Source organism: Prionailurus bengalensis, chromosome B3 (genome assembly GCF_016509475.1).
Source record: "Prionailurus bengalensis isolate Pbe53 chromosome B3, Fcat_Pben_1.1_paternal_pri, whole genome shotgun sequence".
Classification (NCBI taxonomy): Eukaryota; Metazoa; Chordata; class Mammalia; order Carnivora; family Felidae; genus Prionailurus; species Prionailurus bengalensis.
In genome coordinates, this window is record NC_057355.1 from 119,400,334 (window position 1) to 119,421,163 (window position 20,830).

At 41.7% G+C, this 20,830-nt stretch overlaps 2 protein-coding genes across 3 annotated transcripts in view; both read right to left on the minus strand.

Moving 5' to 3' along the window:
* Positions 1-5,238: 5,238 nt before the first annotated feature.
* Positions 5,239-6,252, minus strand: LOC122469300 (histone H3.3A-like). The gene has a single exon (XM_043556557.1). The coding sequence runs from the start codon at positions 6,163-6,165 to the stop codon at positions 5,755-5,757; it is 411 nt and encodes a 136-aa protein (XP_043412492.1). The 5' UTR covers positions 6,166-6,252; the 3' UTR covers positions 5,239-5,754.
* A 1,897-nt stretch (positions 6,253-8,149) lies between these two features.
* The window catches only part of HEATR4 (HEAT repeat containing 4), a 50,071-nt gene continuing 37,390 nt past the window's right edge, over positions 8,150-20,830 (minus strand). For both annotated transcript variants that reach the window (XM_043556533.1, XM_043556535.1), the window contains exons 17-18: positions 10,350-10,512; positions 8,150-8,454 (exon numbers count right to left, since the gene is read on the minus strand). In XM_043556533.1, coding sequence (XP_043412468.1) covers positions 10,354-10,512 — 159 coding nt within the window. In that variant the 3' untranslated portion in view covers positions 8,150-8,454; positions 10,350-10,353. The remainder of the gene's footprint in view (positions 8,455-10,349; positions 10,513-20,830) is intronic.

The window sequence follows — 20,830 nt, forward strand, 5'->3', positions numbered from 1 at the left end:
AGGCTCTGTGCACTGACCGCTTGGAGGCTGCTAGGGATTCTCTTTCTCCCTTTCTCTCTCTCTCTGCCCCTCCACCACTCATACTTTGTCTCTCTCAAAATAAATTAAAAAAAAAAAAAAAAAAAGGATCCCAGTTTCCTCTCTTAGTTCCAGGGATTTCACTTCACTAGGGTGGAACAGGGTCCAGGGATCTGTATCTCATTTTTGCGAAGCTCCCTCAAGTGATTCTGATTCATAATCAGGTCTACATTCCACTACTTAAATAACCTTTTCTCCAAAGAGACTACTGAATGGCCTATGGGTTTGACCCAGCCTAGTAATCCCTATGATCCTAATTGTCAAAAGGCTTGGTTAGAGACAAGCACAACTGGTATCCTTGTGACATGGAACAAACCCTAAAGCAGCCATCAGACTCTGGATCCCCTGATCAAATCTAGTAGTATAACAGTCCAGTGGTCCCTGACTCATTTAGAAACTTCTCCAAGATCTGAGACTTTCCTGCCACAGGGATGATCAGTTGGGGCTTCTTAGAACATTTCCTTAGAACTTTCCTTTGGAAGGCAGTATTCAGATTTGCTTACCAGAATAAGGTGCAGACTTCTTTAAACATTTCCCCCTCTCTTTTTTGTAGCGTTTAGCAGAGTACTGGGCATTCATTTATTTATTCAGCAATATTCATTGCCTAAAAATTAGATACGTACTCTATGCTGATACTTTGTTAGTGAGGATATAAATTAAGCAAATACCACAGTGTTAAAACAGGCCAGATGTGATCTCTAGCCTTTTAGGAATCTAACAGGCTCTCAAATTTTTAAACTTTTATTGTAATGGCTGGGTACAGTGGAACAGCTATCCCAGGAAACTCTACCTAAGGGTCATTCCATCCTCTTAGGATAGCAGCATTTGAGTTCTTCAGAAGATATAGCTATCCCAAGGCTAATAACAACTGTAAAAGAACATGCCCATCTTTTCTTCCTAAATGTACCTAGGAATTAAGGGTAAAGATGGACTTCCAGAGGATGAAAACTATGCTTTATTCACCTTTGGATCCCCAATAGCAGATACATACAGTATGTTGTGTATAGTAAGTGTTCAGCGGTTTTGACTGAGAAAATGGATTAATGAAGCTTGAATCTCAGTTCTGCTACTTACTGTGACCTGTACAAGTAACAGAATCATTCGGACCCTTGGCTTCCTCATGATTGGGACAACTACCTTGCCTACTTGATATAGGATTAGAAATCCCATGTTTTAAGAGTCATTAGCACTGTGACTGGCATAAGGTAGGTACTCAACAAATAGTTCTGTAATAGTACATAGTTGTTACCTGGACAACAGATAATCAGAAACTCCTAACCAATATGTATGGCTCTTACCGACACCTAGTGGTGCAGTCTTAGAACACATACCAAAAATCTATAAACAGCTCACCAAACTCCACACCCGAAAAGCAAATAATCCAGTGAAGAAATGAGCAGAAAACATGAATAAACACTCCTCTAAAGGAGACATCCAGATGGCCAACAGGCACATGAAAAGATGCTCAACGTCGCTCCTCATCAGGGAAATACAAATCAAAACCACACTCAGATATCACCTCACTCCAGTCAGAGTGGCTAAAATGAACAAAACAGGAGACTATAGATGCTGGAGAGGATGTGGAGAAATGGGAACCCTCTTGCACTATTGGTGGGAATGCAAACTGGTGCAGCCGCTCTGGAAAACAGTGTGGAGGTTCCTCAAAAGATCAAAAATAGACCTACCCTATGACCCAGCAGTAGCACTGCTAGGGATTTACTCAAGGGATGCAGGAGTACTGATGCACAGGGGCACTTGTACCCCAATGTTTATAGCAGCAATCTCAACAATAGCTAAATTATGGAAAGAGCCTAAATGTCCATCAACTGACAAATGGATAAAGAAATTGTGGTTTATATACACAATGGAATGCTATGTGGCAATGAGAAAGAATGAAATATGGCCTTTTGTAGCAACATGGATGGAACTGGAGAGTGTTATGCTAAGTGAAATAAGTCATACAGAGAAGGACAGATTCCATATGCTTTCACTCCTATGTGGATCCTGAGAAACTTAACAGAAGACCATGGGGGAGGGGAAGAAAAAAAATGGTTAGAGAGGGAGGGAGCCAGAACATAAGAGACTCCTAAAAACTGAGAACAAACTGAGGGTTTATGGGGAGTGGGAGGGAGGGGTGCGTGGGTGATGGGTATTGAGGACGGCACCTGTTGAGATGAGCACTGGGTGTTGTATGGAAAGCACTTTGACAATAGATTTCATAATAAAAAAAATCTGTAAACAATAAGAACTAATAATGAGTTCATTAAAGTTTATGAATATCAGAAAAAAAAAAAGAACACATCCCAAACATATCAATTGCTGGTTTGAAACTTAAATTGGGGACTAACGAGGAACTGCTGAGTACCTGCTTTACACAAGTAACATTATTTAAGCCGCACCAGTTATTTTCAATCCTCATTGCATATTAGAATGGGTTGTGAAGCTTTTAAAAATTTGCTGGTGTCTGGGTTTCACCTTCAGAGATTCTGACTTAATTTGCTGGAGGTGTGGCACGTGCTGTGACATTTTACAAAAGCAATTTTAAAAAGCAACCAGGTTGAGAACCACTGTAATCGACCCACGAGCTAATTATTATTCTTTCCATGTTACAAATGATCAAAGTAAAACTCAGAATGATAAGGTAATCTGCACAGAGTCCTATACTTATTAGTAGCAGAAGGAAACTCGAACTCAAGTGTACCATTTTTCTATCACATCACATAGCCTTTGCAAAGACTTTTGGAAGTCGGGTGTGCTCCACTTAGCTTTTCAAACTTAAGGGCATTAGGGAATTCCATGATCCAATGGGGTGAAGTACTCCAAACAACAGTTTGCTGTTGATGGGATAGTATGGTCCAATGAAGGCACTGATTTCCTGAATCCTCTCTCTAGACTCCCTCTTCCCGGAGTTCAAACTCAAGTGCTCCGGAGATAGATAAATGAGCAATGTGAAGTTGTTTGATTGTGAATTGAAGAGCTACGAGATAAATTTAAAACTTTTTTTTTCTGAGATCGTGAATATGTTAGAGAATTAAAACAAATTAAATTAATCATCTATTATTGAGTTTCAGGAAAGAGCTGCCTGTACCGTTACTGCATGCTTACAGGTTTGGCCAAAACAGTTGAGATGATACATATCAGCAGGTAAAAGAAAACAAAAGGGTCTAACATGTGAGACCGTGTCCTAAACTGGCCTCCCACAGAGGTCCTAAGAGGACAGATGGATGATCTTGAAAGGCATGCAAAGCACAATCTCTTCCACATCCATCCTATAGAACATACCAGCTCAGCCCAGGCATGCAAAACAAATGGGACCTCATTGGGTCAGCGAGGAAGGCTATAGCATTTTGTAGAGATGGGATCCAGGCCACTGCTTGGTTCAATTACTTGCTAGGATGATTTCCCTGAATTTTGAGAAATGTTTCTTTGGTTGGTGCTGGGCAACATATGGGAACAGGCTGAGTGCCAAGGTTCAGCCAAGTGGGCAATATTCTAGAAATTTACCACGTGAAAAGTCTGTATCAAGAGTCACAAACTATCAGCCTAAGGGCAGAATTTGGCACATAGATGTATTTGGCACAGTGTTAGCTTATGGTAGTCTTAATATTTTTAAATTAGTTGCCATTATTTAACATCAGAGAGATTTCATGTAAAAATCTCAATTTCTTGTGTGAGATGTAATATAGAGAACCTTGACTGTCCTGGTCACCTGCTGTATCCCCAGAACGTAGAACAGTGCCTAGAACATAATAACTGTTTAGGACATATTTTAAAAATACATGTTCTTCAAAAATTAATTAATTAAAAAATAATAATAATAAAATAAATGTTATCCCAAAACAGGCTTATAAGAGGAACTGTTGTCTTCATTTCACAGTAAACAAAAGAAGTATCAGAGAATTTAAATAACTCACCTAAGGTCACACAATTGGTAAGTAGCAGACAATTTGGATTCGGATGCGTTTGACTTCCGAACTGGTGTTCTATCCATTGTGCCACACTGCTCAGCATCCTACACTGGTGGGCCTTTTGTAATCATAAAAGGCTTTCAAGCTAGACTTTTTTTACAGTTTATTTATTTATTTTGGGGCAGCTGGGTGGCTCAGTCAGTTAAGTGTCCGGCTCTGGCTGAGGTCATGATCTCACGGTTTGTGAGTTCAAGCCCCTTGTCAGGCTCTGTGCTGACAACTCAGCCTGGAGCCTGCTTCAGATTCTGTGTCTCCCTCTCTCTGCCCCTCCCCTACTCATGCTCTGTCTCTGTCTCTGTCTCTCTCTCAAAAATAAACATTAAAAAAATAAAGTTTATTTATTTATTTTGAAAGAGAGAAAGAGAGAGAGCCAAGGAGGGGCGGAGAGAGAGGGAGAGAATATCCCAAGCAGGCTCTGCACTGTCAGCGCAGAGCCAGAGAGGGGGGCTAGAACTCATGAACATGGAGATCATGACCTGAGCCAAAACCAAGAGTTGGAAGTTTAACCAACTGAGTCACCCGGGCATCCCTCAATTTAGACTTTTTAAAAACGGTTTTATTGAGATATAATTATATGCCATACAATGCACCCACTTAAAGCATACAATGCAACGGGTTTTTTTTGTATATTCACAGGGTTGTGCAACCATCATCACAGTCTAATTTTAGAACATATTTGTCTCTCCTGAAAGAAATCCCATTAGTAGTCAATTCCTTTTCTCCTCTCCCTCCCCATTCCCACCTTTGTCAGTCCTAGGCAACTACTAATCTACTTTCTGTCTCTGTAAATTTGTCTCTCTGGAAATTTCATATAAATCATACAATATGTGGTCCTTTGAAACTGGCCTCCTTCACTTACTAGAACATTTTCAGGGTTCAGCCATGCTGTAGCCTGTATCAATATTTCATTGATTATTATTTTTAATACTTCATTTATTCTTACTGAAAAATAATATTTTATTGTACAGATACAGCAAATTGTATTTATCCATCCATCAGTTGATGGGCATTTGAACTGGTTCCACTTTTTGGCTATTATGAATAACGCTGTTATGAATATTCATGTCAATTTAGGTTTTTGACATTATTTCAAAAGTTAGTCATTTGTGTTAAAAGCAGTGATTTAAGTGTATATGTTAAAAAAATCTACCATCATTTATTAAAATTCAGTTTGGGCACTTTATTTTTTTATAGTTTAATGTATTTTAATAGCAAACTTACAGGAACAGCACAGAAGACAGACAACATTAAAAACATATACTTGCATGTAGGACAACTCAGTTAGAAAAGTATAGCGAATGGATGGAATCTACCGTATGATAAAAATGCTACAAACACCATTTAGTCGCCGTCAATAAGAAATTTACTTGTTTTAAAAAAATCCAAATGCTGGCATTGTCCAGAAAAATTTAACAGGTTTATTTATAATTGTTATAAAGTTGAACTGCTGAAATGTGTTCACTGAAACATTCTGACTTGCATTAATGCTTTATGTCCCTGCATTTATATTAAAAATTCACACACAAATGAAAATGGAAAAACTTGCCAATACCTGATTTCTGTCCCCGATTTTTCCATTTGCAGCCATATACTTGGGTACCTTTTGACCCCATGGAAAAAAAATATCTAACGTTCAGAACTACAATAAGAGGAAGAAGAGAATTTTTTTTTTTTTAAAGCATGAAATGTTTTCCATCAGAGCGGATTCTTAAGCACGTTCTCCACGTATGCGGCGCGCTAGCTGGACGTCTTTTGGCATAGTTGTTACACGTTTGGCATGGATAGCACATAGGTTGGTGTCTCCAATGAGGCCCACCAGGTAGGCCTCACTTGCCTCCTGCAAAGCACTGATAGCCGCGCTCTGGAAGCACAGGTCTGTTTTGAAGTCCTGAGCAATTTCTCGCACCAGACGCTGGAAAGGAAGTTCGTGGAACAGAAGTGCAGTGGACTTCTGGTAACGTCTAATTTCGCGGAGTGCCACGGTACCAGGCCTGTAACGATGAGGTTTCTTCACCCCTCCAGTAGAGGGCGCACTCTTGCGAGCGGCTTTTGTAGCCAGTTGCTTCCTCGGTGCTCTACCCCCAGTGGATTTGCTGGCAGTCTGCTTTGTACGAGCCATGGTACTGAGACCTTCTCACTTACCCCCCTTCTCCTTCGGCTGGAGCTCAGTGAGCTAGAAGTGGAGCTGGCGTTAGCGAGCGACAGCCTGGGCACTTTATTTTTTAAAGTACTTCTGGAGGGGCGCCTGGGTGGCTTGGTGGGTTAAGCGTCTGACTTCAGCTCAGGTCATGATCTCACGGTCCGTGAGTTCGAGCCCCGCATCGGGCTCTGTGCTGACAGCTCAGAGCCTGGAGCCTGTTTCAGATTCTGTGTCTCCCTCACTCTCTGCCCCTCCCCCTTCATGCTCTGTCTCTCTCTGTCTCAAAAATAAATAAACGTTAAAAAAAAAAATAAATAAAGTACTTCTGGAGTCTCAAAAATGTTAGAGTATCCAGCTCATTCTTGACCCCTGAGAGGGTCTGATGCTGCCTCTAAACAGACAATCCTATTTTATCCAACTGGATGACAAATTCCTCAAAGTAAGAGAAACGGTCTTATGCTTCCTGACGTATCCATGATGAGTAAATAAATAGATGCATTTTTTAAAATGTTTTATTTGTTTATTTTGAGAGAGGGAGAAAGGGAGGGGAAGAGAGAGATGGAGAAAATCCCAAGTAGGCTCTGCACTGTCAGCACAGAGCCCAACACGGGGCTCGGTCCCATGAACTGTGAGATCATGACCTGAGCCGAGATCAAGAGTTGATCTTAACTCTTAACCCACTGAGCCAGCCAGGTGCTCCAATAATACATGCATTTAATAAATGTTTGCTGACAATATAGATCATCAAGAAATGATGGGGGGTATGCCCGAGTGGCTCAGTTGGTTAGGCATCCGACTTTTGATTCTGGCTCAGGTCATGATCTCATGGTTCATGGGTTTGAGCCCCACTTCCGGCTACGCACTGGCTGTGAGGAGCCTGCTTGGGATTCTCTCTCTTCCTCTCTCTGCCCCTCTCCTGCTTGCGCGTGCACACTCTCTCTTTGTCTCAAAATAAACGTTAAAAAATTTTTTTTCTTAAAGAAATGATGGTAGAGCGAGAGGATTAAGTGATAACCAGGAGGAGATTGTGAAGAAGAGGGAGTAAATTCTAACACAGATGCTTTCCTTCTGACCCACAAGCCCCACTTTGCTGTTGGTCTTGTCAAGAAGATTGCTGTTGATGGTAATTCACTAATGGATACTAACTTAGCTGGTATGTGTAAACTGATAAAGACGTGAATCTTGGTTGAAAAATGGAAGTTTTCTCTAGATCTCAACCAAGAGAAGGTTGGCACTGCATTTCTCTCACATGCTGGGCCAAACAGAAGCTTCCTTTTAGGGTAGGATAGGGAGCTGTCACTTGTTTAATCAGCCAGTGGAGATAATGAAGGTCTGTGGCAGAAGAAAGGGAGAGGAAAGAGGAAAAGAGGAACAATAAAAAGGAGACAACTGAGAAGGGCATGTCCTACAGATGTTTCAGTCGGGAAGGACAGGCAAGGCTCTTTATAAAGGGTTTGGGATACTCCTGGAGTATTTTGTCAGTATAATATTTTGTTTATATGAACAGATTAACAAAAGCAAGCTCATTCCTTCCTCCAGCCTTTTCTCATATCCTTCCCCTCATCTGGAGGGTCTTCTCTCTGTCTATCCAAGTCCTGTGCACTGAGATCCAAACAAACTCCTGTGTCTTCATGACTATTCCAGCACCTCCCACCTCCACCCCGACTCCTACAGCACATCTGCTGGGTGCCACACATTTCCTACTAGATTAAGCATATTGTCTTTGAAAGATTCTTGTATGTATGTCTTATAAAACCCCTTGTAAACTCCTTGAGCACAAGGGTCATTTCTTCTGCGGCTGCTACATCTCCCACAGTGCAGACCTTCTACTAGACCTTCTGTCTGGCCTTGCTGACTGACTGAAGCGTTCATTGGCCCTCTTGTTCTGGCCAGCAATGCAGAGTGCACAATAAAGTCCTTTCACTATGAAATGACAAAGTCAAAGATAGAGGGGCTGAGAAAGTACTTGTACAGAATTATTTATTGTCTCAAATGCCTCATGGTAGCCAGATTCCAGAATCCTCGGGCTTGATAGAAGTGGAAATAACTTTGATATCCATGATGATACTTTTTGAATCAGCATTTCACTTGGAGGGAATGTATAAACAAATAAATAAAAACATGGGTTACATGAGTCAGGGAAAGGAAAGATTTTGTTTTGTGGTTAGCTGATACTCCCCCAAAGTCCTTTTTTCCCTGTGTTCCATAGCTGTGAGGCATTCATGGTGGAAATTATTGCTTTTTATATTTCTGGTGATAACAGTGTCACTGGAAGAGAAGAAAAAGGGAAAGATTCACTCATTTTATAGTTTATATTTTCACCTCTAAATGTCCCAAAACTTTGTCAGTTATAAATAGAGATCAGTATTTAGGAAACAAAGCTGGAGTCACACTACTTTGAATTCTGGGTCTCTCCTCTTCCATGGGGATTTATTTTATTTTATTTTATTTTATTTTATTTTATTTTATTTTATTTTATTTTATTTTTTGGCATTGTGTTGTGAGACAGGGAAACTGAAGGGACCCCATGAAAAAAAGCTGTTTTTTTTCTTTGCTCATTTTCCTGCTTCTATTTTTGCTAGGACCTGCACTCCCACCCTGCATCAGGGCTTATGGTACAAACAATGTATGCCCTCCTTGTAAAGGTCAAGGAGTTAATGAGTTCTTTGGAGCCTTGCAGCACAATAGATGATATCTAAGAAGGGACTTCGTGGGGTGGTCACGAGGTTTTCCAAGACCCCTGGCTCCAGGGACATAAGTGACTTATGGAGGACACCTGAGCACTCACCCATGTTTTGACCAGTTCCTGGATCCCTGAGAAGACGTACACTAGACCACAACCCTCTGGAAAAACTCTAGACCCAAGCGAAGATGAGACTCCTGTTCCTTTTCCTTTCTCGAGTCTCCCTAATGTTCCATCTGTATCTACTCTCTCTGTACCTTCAATAAACTCTGATCTCATTTCCAGTTGGTTCAAGTTTGATTTCTATCCTGCATGAAGCCACAGACCTTCTTGGTTGGTCCTGCAGGATCCCCTCTGGGTTCTCGACCTGGCCGGCCTGCATCAGTGTGCTCTTACAGACTGCCATCTAATGACACATACGTGGTTTGCAACTCTTTCATCATGCCTAAAGCTTTAAAGCCATAGGGTACTGTTGAGGTTCATAAGAATTGTTAATCAGCCTTGTGAAACTGCATCAATGTTTCCAAGGGATCTAAAAGTGTTCATGCCCACCTGTGTGGTGCAAAGGGAAAATGATTGCACCAGCTTGGTTTTCTTACTACACTCTTGTGTTGTTCTTGTTGTTTTTAATTTTTAATTTATTATTATTTTTTTTTTTTTTAACGTTTTTATTTATTTTTGGGACAGAGAGAGACAGAGCATGAACGGGGGAGGGGCAGAGAGAGAGGGAGACACAGAATCGGAAGCAGGCTCCAGGCTCTGAGCCATCAGCCCAGAGCCCGACGCGGGGCTCGAACTCCCGGACCGCGAGATCGTGACCTGGCTGAAGTCGGACGCTTAACCGACTGCGCCACCCAGGCGCCCCTAATTTTTAATTTATTTTTTAAGTAATCTCTATATCCAACGTGGGGCTCGAACTCTCAACCCCGAGATCTAGAGTCATATGCTCTTCCGACTGAGCCAGCCCACCACCCTGATTTTCTTGTAACACTCTTGTAAAGAACTTGCTCTAGAACAAGACTAGACTTGTAGATTAAAAAAAAAAAAAAATTACGAAAGCTGTCTCTTTCCTAGACAAATGGTACTCTAGTTTGGGTTTCAGAGGGCTCTTTATATACTTTGCAAGAGATGATGGGTCTTTCAATATTTCTACTCTAGTAAAATTTGGAGCTCTGACCTATAAATTAGTTTGTAACCTGTCGGTGGTATGGGAAAATATGCTCAATCATCTAATGTGATGTCAATTTTCTTTAACCTTCTGGGTAAATGGTGCACATTAAAAAAATAGGACTACTGTTAAATAGATTTTTCTTTATATACATAATGACAAGGAGACTGTACGACATCAATTAAAGAACCAGGATGTGACTAGGTCCACTGCTGCCTGTCTTGGAGCAAGAGAAGGGATCGTCCTAAAAATAATCACTTTTCCTTCAGGGGGAAGAGGATATGACCCTGGAAAAAACTTCTGAGTATTTACCCAGCTAGAGATCTGGATTGTCAGATCCAAACGGTCCCATCACGATCCTTTTTTCCCGGGCAGTGCGTAGATCTTTCACAGGTGATGGTCGACCTTTGCTTCTTGTGTTTAGGCCCAGGACTGGACTCTGTGACCACGGATTTGGTGTGCGGGGCCTGACTGGCTGCAGAGAAATATTAACACATGAGTGCATATGCCAAACATGTGGTCTCACGTAAAAGGTAGACCCAAAGAGAAAGCCTTGTGAGCCATGGTTTATCAGAACAGCTTTATTAACTACTATAATAACTAAAAAAACAGATCATATGAATTCAAGACCTGTCTTTCCTTGTCCCCAGTCAGAAGCCTAATGTGGCAAATATGCCTGAATTTTCTGCCCAAGAAGTCTTGGGTATCTGTGTGATGTTTGGGGCTAGCCTACATTTTCTGTCTTTACTATCATGCAGCAGCAGCAGCAGCAATGGGCCACTCTTGTAGCCGTGAATAAAGAGACCTGCTCCAGGGGTGTGCCGAGGAGGTATGTTCACTCAGGGTGAATAGTCCCTGGGGACGCAGTCCTGTTCTATTTCAACCCATAAACCAATATAGTGATGGCCAGGATTGAGCCTGTACCTAGGTTAAAGCATCCTCAGAAATCTAGATACTTGTAATATCAATTTTCTGTATTAGTCCATGGAATAATAAAGAGAGAGATCCTCTGTGGAGAAAAAAAGAACCCTTATGCACTGTTGGTAGGAATATAAATTGGTACAGCCACTGTGGAAAACATGTATGGAGTATCCTCAGAAAGTTGAAAATATAAATACCATTATGATCCAATAATTCCACTACTGGGTATTTACCAAAAGAAAACAAAAAACACTAATTTGAAAAGATATATGCTTCCCATGTGTATTGCGGCATTATTTACAACAGCCAAACTATGGAAGCAAACTAGGTGTACATTGATAGAGAAATGGATAAGGAAGATGTGAGAAACACAGTCACATGAATATTACAGCCATAAAAGAGGATGATATCGTGCCATTTTTCAACAACATGGCTGGACCTGCAGGGTACTACGCTAAGTTAAATAAGTCAGATTGAGGAACACAAATGCCATATGATTTCACTCATATGTGGAATCTGAAAAAAAAAAAAACCTCAAAAAAACAAAAAATGAAGGGGCACCCAGCTGGCCCAGTTGGTGGAACATTTGACTCTTGATGTTGGGGTCATGCGTTCAAGCCCCAAGCTGGGCCTAGAGCTTACTCAAAAAAGAAAAAATAAGGGGCGCCTGGGTGGCGCAGTCGGTTAAGCCTCCGACTTCGGCCGGGTCACGATCTCGCGGTCCATGAGTTCGAGCCCCGCTTCAGGCTCTGAGCTGATGGCTCAGAGCCTGGAGCCTGTTTCCGATTCTGTGTCTCCCTCTCTCTCTGCCCCTCCCCCATTCATGCTCTGTCTCTCTCTGTCCCAAAAATAAATAAAAAATGTTGAAAAAAAAATTTAAAAAAAAAAAAGAAAAAATAAGTAATAAAGAATTTTGAAATTAATAAACAGGGGCACCTGGGTGGCTGCATTGGTTAAGTGTTTGACTCTTGATTTCAACTCAGGTCATGATCTCATGGTTTGTGGGATCGAGCCCCGCATCAGGCTCTGCACTGAGAGTGCAGAGCCTGCTTGGAATTCTGTCTCTCCCTCTCTCTCTGCCCCTCCCCTCCTCTCTCTCTCTCTCTCTCTCTCTCTCTGTCTCTCAAAATGAACAAATAAACTTTAAAAAACAAACAAAATGGGGTGCCTGGGTGGCGCAGTCGGTTGGGCGTCCAACTTCAGCCAGGTCACCATCTCGCGTCAGGCTCTGGGCTGATGGCTCAGAGCCTGGAGCCTGTTTCCGATTCTGTGTCTCCCTCTCTCTCTGCCCCTCCCCCGTTCATGCTCTGTCTCTCTCTGTCCCAAAAATAAATAAACGTTGAAAAAAAAAAATTAAAAAAAAAAAATTAAAAACAAACAAAAAATATACCAATGTGTAAATACTGAATATGTAAATATTAAAAGTTATACCATTTGCATCTATTAAACTTAAAATGAAAACACTTATCTTTGTAACGATTTTTTTTTATTTTTGGGGCATGTGGTGGATCAGGCTTGATCTTGGCTCAGGTCATGATCTCACAGTTTGTGAGTTCAAACCCCACATTGGGCTCTGGGCTGGTGACACAGAGTCTGCTTGGGATTCTGTCTCTCCCTCACTCTGCCCCTCTCCCCCCTCAAATAAGCATTTTTAAAAAGATTTTTTTTTTAAATGAGCAGCAGGCAAAAGTTTAATAGAGTATAAGATCAGAAAGTGTGAATAGCATGAAAGCTGTCTTTACAGAGAGCTGGCATTCAAAAATGAATGCCCCTAAAAAAAGATTAAAAAAAAATTTTTTTTAAGATTTTATTTTTGAGAGAGTAAGAGAGAAAGAGAGAGAGAGTGAGCGAGAGAGTGTAACCAGGAGAGGGGCAAAGGGAGAAAGAATGAATCCCAAACAGGGTCCACACCCACTGTAGAGCCCAATGTGGGGCTCCATCCCACAACTGTGAGATTATGACCTGAGGCAAAATCAAGAGTCAGAAGCTTAACTGACTGAGCCACCCAGGCACCCCAAGATTTTATTTTTAAGTAATCTCTACATCCAGCATGGCACCCAAACCCCCAACCCTGAGGTCAAGAGTCACACGCTTCCGGTGCCTGGGTGGTTCAGTTGGTTAAGCGTCCGACTTCAGCTCATGTAATGATCTCACGGTTCAATCATCATCTCATGGGAAAGTAGCCACAGGCAGTTTATAATGAATGAGTGTGGCTGTGTTCAATATAAGTTTACATGTGGGCACTGAAATTTGAGTTTTGTATACATTTATGTTGCAAAATATTATTCTTCATTTAACATTCAAAATTATAAAAATCATTCCTACTCCATGGAGTGTTTAAACACCAGAGACAGGCTGGATTTGGTCTGAGGGCCACAACTTATTGACCCCTGAATTATAGTAATTTGGTAAGTCTTAAAAACTAGAAGTCAGTAGTCTCAAAGTTAGACTGCAATCTGTCTCACATTGGACGAAGCAAAGGCTTATTCCTTGAGGCCTTAACCAAAGTAAATCAGAAATATATGACGTAAAACACGAAAGTTCTTCTATTGCCCGTAATCCCATTCCCAGAGAAAACATCTGTCTTCAGTTTGGTATATATCTTTCCTGATATTCACCTGTGTAAACACATATACATATGCACACAACATATACAGTTCTAAAGAAACCATATATAGGGGCGCCTGGGTGGTTCAGTCGGTTAAGCGTCCGACTTCGGCTCGGGTCATGATCTCATGGTTCGTGGGTTCGAGCCCTGCATCGGGCTCTGTGCTAACAGCTCAGAGCCTGGAGCCTGTTTCAGATTCTGTGTCTCCCTCTCTCTCTGCCCCTCCCCCACTCACGCTCTGTCTCTCCCTGTCTCAAAAATAAATAAACATTAAAAAAAATTAAAAAAATAAAGAAACCATATATAAATGTATGAATTGTGTTTTTTTAACAAAACATAAGACAACATATATATTGTTTGGCGATTTGATTTTCCAATTTACAATATATTTTAAACATCCTTCCTTGTCATTCTTGTTAACAATTGCCTATCAACAGGCATTTGCATCATTTCCAATTTTGAAATTATAAGCAATGAACATCTGTATGTGTGTATCTTTGTACACATGGGTGAATATTTCATTTATTTTTTTATGTTAAAGGTTTATATTAATTAATTTATTTTTTAAAGTTTATTTATTTATTTTGAGAGAGAGAGTGTACTTGCATGCAAGTCGGGGAGGGGCAGAGAGAGAGGGAGAGAGAGAGAATCTTAAGCAGGCTCCCCACGTTGGGTTTGATCTCATGACCATGCGATCATGACCTGAGCCAAAATCAAGAGTTGGATGCTTAACTGACTGAGCTACCCAGGCACCCCATCACATGGGTGAATATTTTTAATTTTTTTTTAACATTTATTCATCTTTGGGAGACAAAGAGAGAGCATGAGTAGGGGAAGAGCAGAGAAAGAAGGAGACACAGAATCTGAAGCAGACTCTAGGCTCTGAGCTGTCAGCACAGAGCCCAACATGGGGCTCAAACCCATGAATCATGAGGTCATGACCTGAGCAGAAGTCAGACGCTCAACTGACCGAGCCACCCGGGTGCCCCACAGGTGAATATTTTAAAGGATAGATTTCTAAAAGTAGAATAATTCAAAGACTTCAATTTTTTATATTGGTGAAGTCATCCGAAAGTTTATACTAGAGTTTCTCAATCTTGATTCTATTGACATTTGGGTTGAATAATTCTTCGCTGTAGGGCTGTACCATACATTGTAGAGTGTTTATTAGCATCTCTGGTCTCTGCCCATTATATGCCAGTAGCAACTTCCTGCTGTGACACCAAAAAATGTCTCTAGACAATGCCAAATGTCCCCTGAGGGCAAAATCACTTTGAGTTGAGAATCACTGCCCTGGACATTTGTTTTCTTTTATTTTCCTTTTATTTCTCTTTTTTCCTATTCCCCTTTCAACAACTTCTCATATGATCCTTCCTTCATGAAGGAAAAGTACTTAAAGGAACTTGTGATTCAGTATATATCACCTGTGAGATAATAGAAAAAATATATGTTAGTCTCCTCCACCACCCATTCCTGGCACAGAGCTCCTGAAGCTCCCATAATTTCTTAAGAGTACTAAGAGCATCTTTTGTTCTCATATTTGTCCTTGACCCCTTCCCTGACACGGGGCTCTTAAAACCTTTGTAAATTCTTAAGTGATAAAGAGAAAGGGGAGGATATTTTGGTCTATTGAGATAACCCTGGGTGGGCTTCTGGGTGGGAGCTGGTCACCAGAAAGACCAAGCCATGATTAGAAGCTTGGGATTTTCAGCCCATTCCTCAACCTTTAGAGAAGGTAAAGGGGCTAGAAACCAATAATTAATAATTAATTATGCCTGTGGGGGGAAGCCTCCATAAACTCCCAATAGTGTGGAGTTCAAAGAATTTCTGGTTGGTGAACACATTCACACCAGGAGTGTGACACACACCCCAACTCCATAAGAACAAAACCTGCTTTCAGAACCCTCCCAGACCTCCCCCTATGTGGCTTGGTCTGGCTGTTCATTTCACTTGTCCCCTTCATCGTATCCTTAATAAACTGGTAAACATGTCTCCCTGAGTTTTGTGAACTACTCTAAGAAATTAATTGAAACCAAGGAGGCGGTTGCGGGAACCTCAGATTTGTAGTCAAATTGGACAGAAACTGAGGGTAACCTGGAGACCTATTACTTGTGATTGGCATCTGAAGTAAGGCAGGAGCAGCCTTGAGGGCCCAAGCCCTCTTAACCTGTGGAATTGGACACTATCTCCAGGTAGATAGGGTTAGAATTGAGTTAAATTGTAGGACCCCAAGCTGGTGTTGCAGAGAATTGCTTGTTGTGAAGAAAAACCTTCATGCATCTGGGGACCAGAAGTGTCCGAGTGAAGTGTTGTGAATGTTTTGTATGTGAAGGGTAAAGGAGACACATAAGAAAGACACAAGAGGAGGAAAGAACTGGCTTTTCCATATACAAGAGGGAAAAACTGAGGTTGTTCTAAGATATCACCCCCCTGTTATTGAGACAAGGAAACTGAAGGGACTCCATGAAAAAAAAGCTGATTTAAAAAAAAATTTTTTAATGTTTATTATTATTTTTTTTGAGAGAGAGAGAGAGAGAGAGAGAGAGAGAGAGAGAGAGAAAGTGGGGGAGGGGCAGAGAGAGAGGGAGACACAGAATCCAAAGAGGGTCCAGGCTCTGAGCTGTTAGCAGAGAGCCCGATTCGGGGCTTGAACTCACAAACTGTGAGATTATGACCCGAGCCAAAGTTGGATACTTAACTGACTGAGTAACCCAGGTGCCCCCCAAAAGCTGTTTTTTAACTCCTTTTCCTGCTTCTATTCTTGCTAAGACCTGCACTCCCACCCTGCATCTGGGCTTATGGTACAATGTATGCCCTCCTTGTAAAGGTCAAGGAGTTAATGAGTTCTTTGGAGTCTTGCAGCACAATAGATGATATCTAAGAAGTGACTTCGTGGGGTGGTCACGAGGTTTTCCAAGAACACTGACTCCAGACACCACTAACTCCTGACACCGAGACCCCTGGCTCCAGGGACATAAGTGACTTATGGAGGACACCTGAGCACCGGCCTTGTTTTGAACGGTTCATGGATGCCTGAGAGGATAGTACATCAGACCATCATCCCCAAATCCCAGATTCTTCTTTCCTTTTGGAATCTCCCAGATGCTCTGTCTGCATCAGCACTCTCTCTATATCTTCAATAAACTCTGATCTCACTTCCTGCTGGCTTGAGTTTGATTTCTATCCTGCATAAAGCCAAGGATCCTCTTGGCTGGTCCTGCAAGACCCCCTCTGGGTCCTCAAACCCAGACAGCTTGTATCACTAGGGGCTGAATTGTATGCCCCTCCCAACAAAATTCATATGTTAAAGTCCTAACCTCTAGTACCTCAGGATATGATATTTGAAGATAGTCTTTAAAGGGGTAACTAAGTTAAAAGGAGATCATTAAAGTAGACCCTAATCTAATATGACTGGTGTCCTTTACAAGACAAGGTGCCTTTCACAAGACAAGGAACAAGGTCACAGAAACCAGCTCCGTCAATACACTGACCTCAGACTTCCAGTCTCCAGAACTATGAGAAAATAAACTTCTTTTGTTTAAGCCATCAAGTCTGTAGTACTTTGTTATGACAGACCTAGCAAACTAATACACCTTCCAGTGTATTTGAATTTTATTTATTTTTTTGTTTATTTAGTTTGAGAGAGAGCAAGTGCAAACACTCAAGTGGGAGAGAGGGAGAGGGTGAGGGAGACAGAGAATCCCAAGCAGGCTCCATGCCATCAGCACAGAGCCCGATGTGGGGCCCAAACTCACAAACTATGAGATCATGACCTGAGTCAAAATCAAGAGTCAGCCACTTAACTGACTGAGCCACCCAGGTGCCCTAATTTAACTTGTTTTCTATAGCAACTTCTCCGATAAGCAACTATTAACTTCTATAATCTGAATGTCAAGTTCCTTTGATTTTCAAAAAATTTTTAAGCTTATTTATTTTTGAGAGAGAGGGAGAGAGAGAGAGAGAGAGAGAGAGAGGCAGAGCAAGTGGGGGAGGGGCAGAGAGAGAGGGACAGCGAGGATCCCAAGCAGGGCCTGCACTGTCAGCACAGAGCCCAACGAGGGGCTCAAACTCACGAACTTCGAGATCATGACCTGAGCCGAAATCAAGAATTGGACTCTTAACCGACTGAGCCATGCAGGGGCATCTCTCTTTTTTAAAAGAGAATTCTATTGACTCAAAAAAAACAGAAAAGCAAGACAAACAATGACTGGAGATCGAGAAAAATGAGATGAGTTTGGGAAAGTAAAGTTTGTTGATTAAAAAACACTGTATTTTTAATTGCACAAGGATGTTGTAACAGCACTCTAGCTGATCTTAAGAGTTAACTAGCTTCAAGTTAACACACTCCTTGCTTGCTGGAGATGAAGGACCTTCATCTGTAACAGAACCAATTTGCTTTCTTTGAGATTTGCTGGCCACTGGTCTTGTGGAATAGAGGACCACAACGTTCCCAGACCACAGAAGCCAGCAAGTCTGTTTGAAGTCCCCTTAGCTTTCTGATTAACTCAGATACCTCTTAGCAACATGTTTTTCATTTTTAAGGTCACACAAATGACTTTACTGACCTCTTTGCACATATGTAGACCTTGTCCTCCTTTGCAGAAAGAACAGACTATTCTTGCACAACCCTTGGGTACCAAGGAACCAGAACTTGTTGCACAACCTCTGAGTAGTACCAAGATAACTGAGGCTGGCATCGTGGAGTCTGCAGCGGGCGCCTGCTGGCTCATGATCTTCCGCTCGCGAACGCACGCACGTGCTCGCGCGCGCGCACACACACACACACACACACACACACACACACACTTCTGGAACAGGCAGAAACCTGGGAGTTCTCCTTTGGACAAGAGTCTGCCTTCTCCCTAGATGGCCAGACTCCTGAATAAAGCTCATATTCCTTTTCAGACAAAACTTATCTATCGTCTTTTGAGTATTCGCCTTTAAAGTGACCGGCAGCTGAACTTGTGTTTCATTAACAGTATGTTTTATGTGAAAAACCCAGAACATACAAACAACCAAAGAAGATAAAAATCACCTGAATCCCACTATACAAAGGTAATCACGTTAAAAAAAAAAATTTTTTTTTAATGTTTATTTATTTTTGAGAGAGAGAGACAGAGAGTAATCAGGGTAGGGTCAGAAAGAGAGGGAGCCACAGATTCTGAAGCAGGCTCCAGGTTCTGAGCTGTCAGCACAGAGCCCAACGCGGAACTCAAATTCACAGACCGTGAGATCATGACCTGAGCTGAAGTGGGACACTCAACCGACTGAGCCACCTAGGCGCCCCCAAAGGTAATCACTGTTAAATATTGTGGTGCAAACACACCAAAACTTCCTTTAGTAGCATGTTTTCTTTGAAATAAACAACAGGCCCCAAGGGAGTCACTTTTGCTAAACCCCATCAAGACTCAACATTTAAACCTAACTGCACTTCCAGCCTCTCCCAACAGTGGAACTTTAAACCAATCAGTCTGGAATTTCCAGATCTGCACCGCTAAGGTAATCCGTATGATAAGACCCTTTGTCTTCCCCTATGGGAAGGTAACCTCCACTGAAACATCCCATTCTTTTAACTTCTTTGTCCCACCCTCTTTCTGCCTATAAAATGCCTGCCATTTTGTACAACTTGGAGCTCCTTTCTACTTGCTGGATGGGATGCTTCCTAATTCATAAATTTGTTGAATAAAGCCAATTAGATCTGAAAACTTACTCAAATGTTGCTTTTTAACAGTATGTATGCATATATGGATAGGTAGGTATACACATACACATCACACATACATAAATGTCCCCCCACATGGGATCCTACTGGAATACTTGTTGCGTCTGCTTCTTTTCCCACCCAATGATACATTAAGAACATTATTCCATGTCACTCAATTGTATTTCTGAAGATGGTTATTAATATCTGCTTTTATAGTGAGAACTAAGTAGCATTACAGGAAAAGTGATGACATTTTTAAAAAGTCAGGCTCCGGGGCGCCTGGGTGGCGCAGTCGGTTAAGCGTCCGACTTCAGCCAGGTCATGATCTCGCGGTCTGGGAGTTCGAGCCCCGCGTCGGGCTCTGGGCTGATGGCTCGGAGCCTGGAGCCTGTTTCCGATTCTGTGTCTCCCTCTCTCTCTGACCCTCCCCTGTTCATGCTCTGTCTCTCTCTGTCCCAAAAATAAATAAAAAACGTTGAAAAAAAAATTAAAAAAAAAAAAAAAGTCAGGCTCCAAAAGATGTCTCTCAGTCACAAGGGAAACTAGAAGACAGATAGCAACAATACTCTTTGCGGAAATCACAAAATGTTGAAAAAGCAAAGGATGAGGTCACAGGACACACTGAGAGGAGATGTTTGTACCGGATGTGGAAAATATAAATTTAGAGCTCTCCTCTAGCTGAATTTCTTCCCAAGCTTTGTGAGCCCAGAAGCACAGCCCATCCCCCTAGTTCACTGCAGGATGTATCCCTAGTCTACTGAAAACTATTCCCTTTGAAAAGGTAGTTAAATCTCCCAGTGACAAACTAAACTACCTTCTTCAACATTTCCCCAGGGATCTGATATTTTGGCCTTGCCAGCACACACAACCTGTGTGTCAATTAAGAAGAGGGATCCCTTTCCTGCTGTCCCTTCTTCTGTGCACTGAAGCCCTAAACTAGACACAGGACTTGGGAGGATATGATACTGCCCCCCTGCCACCCGCCCCAGCTCATACTTTGACCCTTGGTCTAATAACTGCAGAGTAGTTCCTTACACAATGGCCTTGTCTGATATGGTCCCTGTAGATTTACTTAAACTTCCATGGAACATATGCAAAAATAATCTTAATCTCCCCATCCCAGCTGTCACTTTGCCCAATTCAAGAACTTCCTGTCTTATCCCACTCCAAGTTCCTCCAAACCAGGCCAAGGGCACACAAGCCATGTTATAGGGCTTTGCTCCATAATAATAAATTATTATCATAGCTACCATTTTTTAAGTGTTTAGTTCTGTACCAGACCCTGTGCTAAATGCCTTATATGCATTATTTTATCTTCACAACTCAATGAAGAAGTAAGTTTAATTATTATTCCCATTTTACAGAGAAGATTGCTGAGACCTGAGAGAGTAACTTGACTGGGCTAATAATGCCACAGATACTAATGAGTGACAAGGAATCAATTCTGGTTGGTCTGTTTCCCACAAACATTTCCCGTGCACCTCTTGTATGAAAGGCAGTTTGCTAAAAGCAAGAGAAAAAGGCATAAGGAAGACCTTTCCTTGAAATCCCACAATCTTT